The following is a 10036-nucleotide window of genomic DNA, read 5'->3' as shown; positions in this document are numbered from 1 at the left end:
TATATATTGTGAAAATAAGAAATATATGGTATTTTAAGAAACACAATTAATGATTAATAAGATATAAATTGACTTTTTATGGTTTGATATTTTAAGAAAAACAATAAATGATTAATAAGATATGGATTAGACTTTTTTGGTTTAAAAAAAGTGCAATCCATATCTTACTAATCATTAATTTTTTTTAAAAAAATATCATTAATAAGATATGAATTACACTACTTTGACTATCTAATCATTTTTGGTGGAAAAGAAATAAGTGATATTTTCCAATAAAAATAGTAAAACTACAAAGGAATTGCATAGATATGGTGAAAAAAAAGAAACACGTGATATTTTAAGAAAAACAATTACTCATAATAAATAATATATGGATTACACTACTTTGACTTTCTAATCATTTTTGGTGGAAAAGAAATAAGTGATATTTTCCAATAAAAATAGTAAAACTACAAATGAGTTGGATAGATATGGTGAAAAAAAAGAAACACGTGATATTTTAAGAAAAACAATTACTCATAATAAACAATATATGGATTACACTACTTTGACTTTGTAATTATTTTTGGTGGAAAAGAAATAAGTGATATTTTCCAATAAAAATAGTAGAACTACAAATGAGTTGCATATACATGGTGAAAAATAGAAATACAACATTATATTTTAAGAAAAACAATTAATAATAAATAATAAATGGATTACACTACTTTGATTATCTAATCATTTTTGGTGAAAAAGAAATAAATGATATTCTCCAATAAAAATAGTAAAACAACAAATGAGTTGCATAGATATGGTGAAAAAAAAAAGAAAGAAAAACAAGATATTTTAAGAATAAACAATTAATAACCAATAAGATATGAATTACACTACTTTTACTTTCTAATCATTTTTGGTGAAAAAGAAATAAATAATATTTTCCAATAAAATTAGTAAAACTACAAATGAGTTGCATAGATATGGTGAAAAAAAAAAAGAAATACAAGATATTTTAAGAATAAACAATTAATAACCAATAAGATATGAACTACACTACTTTGACTTTCTAATCATTTTTGGTGAAAAAGAAATAAGTGATATTGTACAATAAAAATACTAAAACTATAAATGAGTTGCATAGTTATGAAAAAAAAGTAGAAGAAATACATGATATTTTAAGAAAAACAATTAATAATTAATAAAAAATGGATTCACTGCTTTTACTTTATAATTATTTTTAACTCAACAAATTGAATCCAGTCAATAAATAGTCATAACTTTAGTTAATGACTAAAAATATTAGAGAAAGACTAAACTATCCTTAAAGTTTGACCAACATCACACGTTACAAGAATTAGTACTATATATATGTGTAGTCTCGTTACTACATACACAATATTTTTTTCTCCAGGTAGAGAAGGTATAGAAAAAAATACTAGGGTTCAGCCATTTCTAAATTTTTTTCCCCTTTGTTTGAGTAATTTTTATGGTTGAATTGGTTTTTTTTTTAATTCTTAATAAAATTTGTATTTACTAGCACAACTTCTTGTTGATGTACTATTTTTGCAGCATGGCCCGATTGAGAGAAGATGTATCTGGTGGTAAAGAGAGGTTTAGGCGGCGAATCAATTATTCTCGTAGAGAGTCGTAAGCTTTATTCACTTTCTCAATTATTTTGATTTATTGAATTTTAGTTTAATAATTAGTTTGTTGATTTAGGTTAAAAATCAAAAATATAAAAAAATTGGGCTGATTTTTCAGTATATACATGATATCATTTTTGGTAGCAGTGACTATTAATGGTATAAATTATGATGTATATGAATTTTTTGCTGTGTGAAGTAGGCGTCGTTCATCACAAGTTGTTGAAAATGGTTTGGGCAGCCGCATTGCTGGTAGAGGGCTAACTTTTCTTAGACCTTGTAACCCAAATCTTAGAACAGAGGAGGCTTTGTCTTATTTGAAGGAAGTTAAGGACACGTTTCAAGGCAAAGTGAAGTATAAAATGTTCCTTGATATTATGAAACAATTTAAGGCTCAAAGGTATGTTACTACTATTTGCCTTAGTGTCATCATTCTCATATTTGTTGTTTTATCAGCGAATTGTTTCATTTTCTTTACAGAATTGATACTGTTACTGTCATTGCAAGAGTGAAAGATTTGTTCAAAGGGTACCCTAGGTTGATCACGGGATTCAACACTTTCTTGCCCGAGGGATATACGATAACTCCCAATCAAGAAGATAAGCCTAGAGTTGAATTTGGAGAAGCTGTCAACTTTGTGAACAAAATAAAGGTTACATTTCAAGTTTAAATAATAAAGGTCTGTTTTTTCCTTCTTTAAAATACTTTAGTCCTAATTTATTTGGTCTATCATATTCTGCAGACACGATTCCAAAATGATGATCAAGTCTACAGATACTTCCTAGACATCTTGAACGTGTATAGGAAAGAGCAGAAGGAAATCGATGAGGTGTACCGAGAGGTAATAATTTCTTTTTTAAATTGGTATACAATAGATGATGTTTATGTTTTAATTTTTTGTTACTTTTTGTCATATCTATGTTTAGGTTGCCATACTTTTCAATGGCCATCCAGATTTGTTAGATGAGTTTACTAGGTTCTTGCCAGATACCAACTACAAAGAGGATCTAAGCAAGCAGCAGCATACTGGTAAAATTAATTCTTTTGGAGAGTTTGAAGATACCCTGAAATGTGAGTTGTATTTGATGTGTTGCATTAGAATCTTCCACTATTAGTTATATTGTTTGTGATGACACTGATCTATTAGTAAATATGTATTAAATCATCATTCAATATATCTCACTTCGTTTTTTGATAAAGTTCTTGGTGTATGCATTTAATTTTAGCATAGAGTTGCTGAGTTTGGTTAGTATGCTTTTTAATATGATTTTGTTGATCTTGTCAGCTTCGTGTAGCAAAGGGTTCATTTTCTGTGAAAGGGTAAAGGAAAGACTACAAAGTCCAGCTGATTATCTGAAATTCTTAACATGTCTCCATATTTACGGCACAGAAACGATCGCAAGGAACAAATTACAAAGTTTGGTACGTCTATCATGCTATTAATCAAGCCTTTTTGTTCCAAAGTGACATTTATCGTTGTTTGTAATATTTGCTATATGGATTTGGTTGGGCTCTTTTACGAGTTTTGGCTAAGAAAAGGGAGAAACAGGGGTATTGAATCCTGTTTTACAGGATTTTGTGGTTCTAATGTCTTTTAAATGATATACAAGTCGATCTATTAGTTAAAGCATCATTAATTTGAAGCACACTATCAATTTCAGGTTGCTGAAATACTTGGAAAATACCCTGATCTTATGGAGGGTTTCAATGAATTTCTGGATCTTTATGATCGAGTTGGTAAGTTAAAATTTCATGATTGTAAAACTGGTGTGCCATTAAGATTGGTTACTTCTTGGCAATTGAAATACTTGCCGGTGTAATGAGCCCGAGAAAGTCTTGAACAATTTTTCATTAGAATTTTGTTACAAGTACTTTACATTACTATACAAGACAATAATTCAAAATTCGTAAAAACAATCTTCAACAAGACATATCAGAATTCGTCATGATTAATATTCTATTAGTATGTTGCTAAACATTCAGTATGTTTGACTCCATTTTTGGTTATGTCCTTGATGTATGCATCTGTTTTTAGCATAGAGTTGCTGAGTTTGGTTAGTAAGCTTTTTAATAGTATTTGTTTGATCTTGGCAGATACATATACAAAAGGGTTCACTTTCTGTGAAGAGGTAAAGGAAAGACTAGGAAGTCCAGTTGATTATCAGACATTCTTGAAATGTCTTCATGATTACAGCAGAGAAATAATTACAAGGGAGCAGTTACATTCTTTGGTACGTGTATCATGCATCTAAACTTATCTTTGTTGCTCCTATATGACAGTAATCTTTGCTTATAATTTCTGCTATCTATGGTTTGGTTGATGTTCATGCAAATTATAGGCTAGACCTAATGTTTCTACAGGATTTTGTGGTACTAATATCTTTTAAATGATGTACAAGCCGATCTGTTTGTTGTTTAAGCATCATAGATTTAACCACTCGTTTCAGGTTGCTCAAGTACTTGGAAAACATCCTTGTCTTATGGAGCGTTTCAATGTATTTATATATCGTTATGAACGAGCTGGTAAGTCTTTAACGAATTCTATCACACACACAATACATATATATATGTGAGATTCTAATTTGAATGGTTACTGCTTTGCAGTTGGATTTCTTGTAGGTGTAATGACTAAGTGGAATGATTCCAAGTTAGTAAAGGAAGAAAAGAAGAAGTGTACAACGGAGGCTCCTTCAACTTATCAAGTAAAACAAGAAACTGAGGCTCCTTCGACTTATCAAGTAAAACAAGAAACTGAGGCTCCTTCGACTTATCAAATAAAACAAGAAAATGAGGCTCGTCCACTGGGAATTAAGTTTGAAGAAGGTGCCAGTTTTGTGGAGAAAGTAAAGGTTATACTCCTAGCCTTCTTTTCTTCTAAATTCATAAAGAATCTTACAAGATCTTTTATTAGACAGACACATAGATGGATAAAATATGAGTGTTAACTTACTTGTTGGGGTTGTCGCTTTGTGCAGGATCGTTTCCGACAGGACAACCATGTGTATGAATCATTTTTGAACATTTTGAGGATGTACAACATGGAGCACGAGAACAAATATGATGTCTACCATAAGGTGATAAAACATCTTTCAATTTGGATACACAATTTATATTAGATGATCTTCATGTTTTAATTTATGAATATTAATTATTATTTTTCATTTATGTGTAGGTTGCTATACTTTTCAAGGATCATTCAGATTTACTTGATGAGTTCGCTAAATTCTTGCCAGATTCTTCAGCTAATTTCATGCTTAGGGAACGCATTGATCAGTTAACCATCCTCTTTAGTTCCTTATAATAGTGTGATCTGTATTACTAAAGCTTGTGAAGGAGTTAACCTTGGGAAGATTGATGGGTTTCTTGGAATTTTTTTGTTCTGTTTCGAATGACTAGAGATTCAGTTTTATTGGCAATGTAAAATGTTGGTACTGTATGTTTTTTTCCCCGAATAATATCATCTTCCTTTCTAGCAAATTAAGAAAAATTGTTGAATGTGTGCTTCTATATTTGAAACCTATCGGATAAAACTTGTTGAAAACAAAGGCATATCCTTATTATATTCGGGGTCGTTTGGTGTGAAGGTAAACAAAATAGTCATGGGATTAAGGTGTGTTTGGTATGAATTAAAATATTTTTTGAAAAAATGTTTTCTCATGTTTGGTTAGATTAAATAATTTTGAAAAATATTTTCTAAATCAACTCATATTCCTCAAATTTTAAAAAAAAATGTTTTCAACTTTAAAATTTCATTTTTCACCCCTACCAGCCCCCCTCGAAAAAAAAAATCTTTTTAAAAAATATTTTCAACTTCAAAATTTTATTTTTTTCACCCCTACACTCGACCCCCGCCATCCACCCAAAAAAAAATTAATTTTTTTTTAAAAAAAAAATTAACTTTAAAATTTCTTTTTTTCACCCATATCCTCGACAACCCACCCCCAGAAAAATTTTAAGTTTGTTTTTTTTAAAAAAAAAATTAACTTAAAAATTTCATTTTTTCACCCACACCCTCGATCCCCCTCCCCCCTTCCACCCCTATCCACCCCAAAAAATTTAAGTTTGTTTTTAAAAATTATTTTCTACTATAGTAAAAAATAAAAGATATTTCTCAAAAATATTTTTCTTTCAAAAATCAAACACTAAATCTCTTTCAAAAAAATTTTTTTTCTACTCACCAACCAAACATGAGAAAATAAGTCAAAAATCTACTTGTTTTTCGGGAGACATATTCTAGGAAAACATTTTTTTCCTACCAAATGCACCCTAAATTGTACAGTCACTTAATTTGTTGTTTGGTTGATATGTTCATGATAACTCATCCCGGAAATAATAATTAGTACCGGATAAGTTATTCCTCCCTTTGGGTGGTATAGTAATTTCAGGATAACTTATCCCAAGATAAAATAAGTAAATGACAAAAATTAATTTCTTAAACAAAATTGCTGCTATAGCAACAAATTACCTTTAAACTTTTTGATTTTTTTTAATTAAAAGGCTGCCATAGCGATTTTTAAAAAAAATTAGTTATACAAAATCGCTGTCATGGCAACGACTTATTTTTTTTTTTAGTTTCTTAAGCAGCCTTTTTGATTTAATTTTTTTAATTAAAACATTGCTATAGTAGCGATTTTAAAGAAAAGAAGAAATCATTATTTTGGAGAAAACAATTGCTAAGGCGGTGAATTTTTTTCGTTTAACAAAAAGACGTCAAAAAATCACTCCATCAGAAGTAATTTAGCCCTTTTGGTTAAATTTTTTTTAATATACCATTTGTGAACACCTAATTTTTTACCAAAACATAATATATTTTACACCAATTTAAAAAGGGTTATATTTAACATAATATAAAATAATAATAATAAATTATAAATTAATAAAAAAATATAAGATCAATTATAGTTTAATAATAAAAAAATTGATAAATAGAAGTTGGGAATTTAAGTTATTTGTTAATTATCTAGTCTAAAAATAATAATAATATAGAAAATATTGTGAAAAGTATAGAAAAAGAAAAGAAAAAGGAGTCCTAAAGATTTCAAATTTGTTTTACCTTATCCTAATTATTCCCAACTTCCTAACTTATTTTACTAAAAAATCTCATCCCATTTATTTTTTATTTTTTTATTTTTTTTCTCTCTCTCTCTTTGGACGTTTCTTTTGAAACTTTTAACATTTTTTTTTGTTAATTTTCTATTATTATTATTTATTTATTTTATATCCTTATCTCAACCCAAATTCCCTCAACAATATTTCAAATTAAATCCTAATCCTACTCTATTACGTTCCTCTTAATTAGCACCAGACTCTCAACCAAAATTATTATAAAAAAAACACGTTCAGTTGAGAAGAAAATATATAGAGAGATGTAAAAAGAGGAGGAAAAAATACACAGATACAGAAAAACACAGATACAGAAAAACACAGATGCAGAAAAACACAGATACAGAGAAATACACAGAGGATAAAAAAAAAAGAGTTATTTCTTTTGAGAATTAGTTTAGAGTTAGAGATTTGATCGTGATTCTGAATTCGTGGATAACAGCTCACTTTTGTCGTATCAATTTTCATAGCGAGGTAACTATAAATTCTCGCATGATCTAAATAATATTATTTCTATGAAAAGTTGATTTCAATAGCATGAAATACTTCAAATCACATGTATTATATTGATTATTGCTACGTTGTTATTATTATTATGTTTTTTTTAGATCGGTTTCGCAATATGTCGCATATTGAATTGTTGAATTTAACCATATTAATATATCTTTCCGTCTATTTTCACTTTAGAAGATTTTATTGGATTTATTATAGACTTGTTAGATTCGAATATATAAATAATTAGTGATTTTTTTATCTAAGTAGAATTGTAAATTTCATCTAGAGATTCATGATAAATTAATGATAATTACTATTAATAATTATAATAATTTTTTTTAAGAGAAATTGTATAAAGAAAACAAAAGAATAAAATAAATAAATGAATGAATAAACAAAAAACCACAAAAAAGCCTAAAACATAAAAAAAAAAAAAACAACGAAAAAAAAAGAAAAGAAAAAAATATAAGATTTTTTTAAAAAAAGGGAAACAGAAAATTAAAAAAAAAAGAAAGAAAAGAAACGTGAAAAAAGAAAATATAAAAATTTTTAAAAAAAAACAGAAGAGAAGCAGAATGAGAAAAAAAAAATATATAAAACAAGAAAATAAAAAAAATGAACGAAAAAAAAAGTAACAAAAATTATTTAAAAAAAGGGGAAGAAGACAAATTTTAATAATAATAAAATAAAAATAATGATAAAATAAAATAAAAAAAAAAGAGAAACAAATTTTACAGAAAACAAAAAAAAAATATAAAATTTAAATTCAAACAAAAACGTGCAGAAAAAAAAAACGTGAAAAAAAAAAAAAAAAAAAAAACAGAAAAACGTATAAAAATAAAATAAATAAAAAGATATAAAAGCATAAAAAAAATTTAAAAAAAAGGAAAATTAAAAAATGAAAAAATACAAATATAAAATAAAAAAAAAAAAGCAAGACAATTTAAAAAATAAATAAACAAAAGAGTAACAAAATTATTACAAAAGAATTTGAAAAAAAAAAGAGATAAAAAATCTATAAACTAATAATAAAAACAAAAATAATGATAAAATAAATTAAAAAAAAAAGAGAGAGAGAAACAAATTTACAGAAAACAAAACAAAAAAAACAAATATTTAAAATCTAAAAAAAAAATATAAAAACGTGTAGAAAAAAACAAGATAAAAAAAAATAACATTCCTAATCTATTTAGGATTTCTTGATAAAAACCAACTTCAAATCTTATAAAATTTTATTTTCCTATTTTTAATTTAAAATAAATAAATAAATATATAATCCTAAATTAACTTGAACTCTGAATATCTATTCCTACATAAACTCTAATTCTTAGGAACCAGATATATTCTACTTATAATAACATTAAAAAATTAAAAACATACAAATATAAGCAGAAAAAGATATACGAATGTTCAACTTTAAAATTAATGGACGCACAACAAAAAAAAATTGAAGAAAGACCATTTAAAATAAATAAACCAATTTAAAATAAGTTTAGAATAAATCTGAAAATAAATAACAATTTTATTATTAAGTTAAATAATACAGTGTCCAAAAAATTAAGTTAAGTCATATTAAAGTCAATAAAGCGACCGTGCTAGAACCACGGGATTCGAGGGGTGCCTAACACCTTCCCCTCGGTCAACAGAATTCCTTACCCGAATTTCTAGTTCGCAGACCAATAAAATAGAGTCAAATTTCCTTTTGATTAGGGATTTAAATAAGGTGACTTGGAACACCAAAACTCAATTTCAAGTGGCGACTCTGAATAATAATTATCTCTTTTCAAAATGTCACTTTAATTGGAAAAACTCTTTTTTCTTTCAAAATCAAAAATAAAAATATATTTTGAGAAAAAAAAGGGGCGTGACACCATTTTTGCTTTTCAAAATAAAATACCTGCCCTTTTAATTTCGAACTCCTCTTTTTAACAGTATTATCAAACAAACTCTTAAGTTTTAATTATATGTGAATTGTGAAGTATAATTTATTTTTCCTTTGTTTTATGTTTTGTGCATATGTCAAGGGTTCTAACATATTATCATATATTTTCACCAGTATGGTGACAACTAGGACATAACTTGTCCAAGTTAGGAACAACTCTTTCATTATTTTTCTCATCTATTTTGACACAAATCATTTCACCTCATAAAAATTGGATAAGAAATCCTGTCAAAATTATTTTCTGAAATATTTTATTTGTAAAAGGAATAAATAAAATAATTCAAATTTAATGAAATTGAGCAAATTGAATTGAGTTAATATCTTATATGGTCACTTAACTTTGAATTGTTTACTTAGAAAGTCGCTCAATTTTAAGTTGTGAACTTAGAAAGTCACCCAATTATATATATTTCACTTATAAAGTAACTCAATCAATTTAAATAATTTTTTCATTAAATTTTATCTTACACTATTTTTAAAGAAATAATAAGATATCTATTTTAACTATTTAATTATCCGCTCCAATTATTTAATTACAATTTTTCTAAAAAAAAAAAACGTAGAGTAATAACTGCAAACCTCCCCTCCCCCCCAAAAAAAATTCTCGATTCTAGTAATTGTGAAACTAGAAATAAATTTTTAAAAGATTATCAATAAAGAAAAATTGGAATTGATAAGAAGTGATAAAAAGAAAGGGGGTATTAACGATCTTCTACAATTTTTTTAAATAAAAAGTTAGTAAAAAACAATAATTAAAATAAGTATCTTATTTATTTTTTAAAAATAATTTTTTATATAAAATTATGACCATCATTCTAGTCCTATCAAGTTAAAAGAATATCTTGTTGATGGTAATAATAATAATACATTTTGA

General features: G+C 26.5%; 1 protein-coding gene and 1 pseudogene across 1 annotated transcript; both read left to right on the top strand.

Moving 5' to 3' along the window:
- The first annotated feature begins 1549 nt into the window (after nt 1–1549).
- On the top strand, nt 1550–4009 carry LOC107010158 (paired amphipathic helix protein Sin3-like 1). The gene is made up of 9 exons (XM_027914224.1): nt 1550–1626; nt 1825–2022; nt 2103–2274; nt 2365–2463; nt 2549–2693; nt 2908–3044; nt 3284–3359; nt 3717–3853; nt 3962–4009. Exons 1-9 carry the CDS (start codon nt 1550–1552, stop codon nt 4007–4009), a joined length of 1089 nt encoding a protein of 362 aa, XP_027770025.1.
- Nucleotides 4010–4900, top strand: LOC114076015 (annotated as a pseudogene).
- Nucleotides 4901–10036: the final 5136 nt, after the last annotated feature.

The sequence above is a fragment of the Solanum pennellii genome, chromosome 2 (assembly GCF_001406875.1).
Source record: "Solanum pennellii chromosome 2, SPENNV200".
NCBI lineage: Eukaryota > Viridiplantae > Streptophyta > Magnoliopsida > Solanales > Solanaceae > Solanum > Solanum pennellii.
The sequence above is the reverse complement of the archived record's forward strand: the minus strand, read 5'-3'. Positions and strand labels throughout refer to the sequence as shown.

Coding starts and splice junctions, on each gene's coding strand:
- LOC107010158 (XM_027914224.1), top strand. CDS start 1,550: ATGGCCCGATTGAGAGAAGATGTATCTGGTGGTAAAGAGAGGTTTAGG. Junction 2,464..2,548: donor TCGATGAGGTGTACCGAGAG/GTAATAATTTCT, acceptor ATCTATGTTTAG/GTTGCCATACTTTTCAATGG. Junction 3,360..3,716: donor GGATCTTTATGATCGAGTTG/GTAAGTTAAAAT, acceptor TGATCTTGGCAG/ATACATATACAAAAGGGTTC.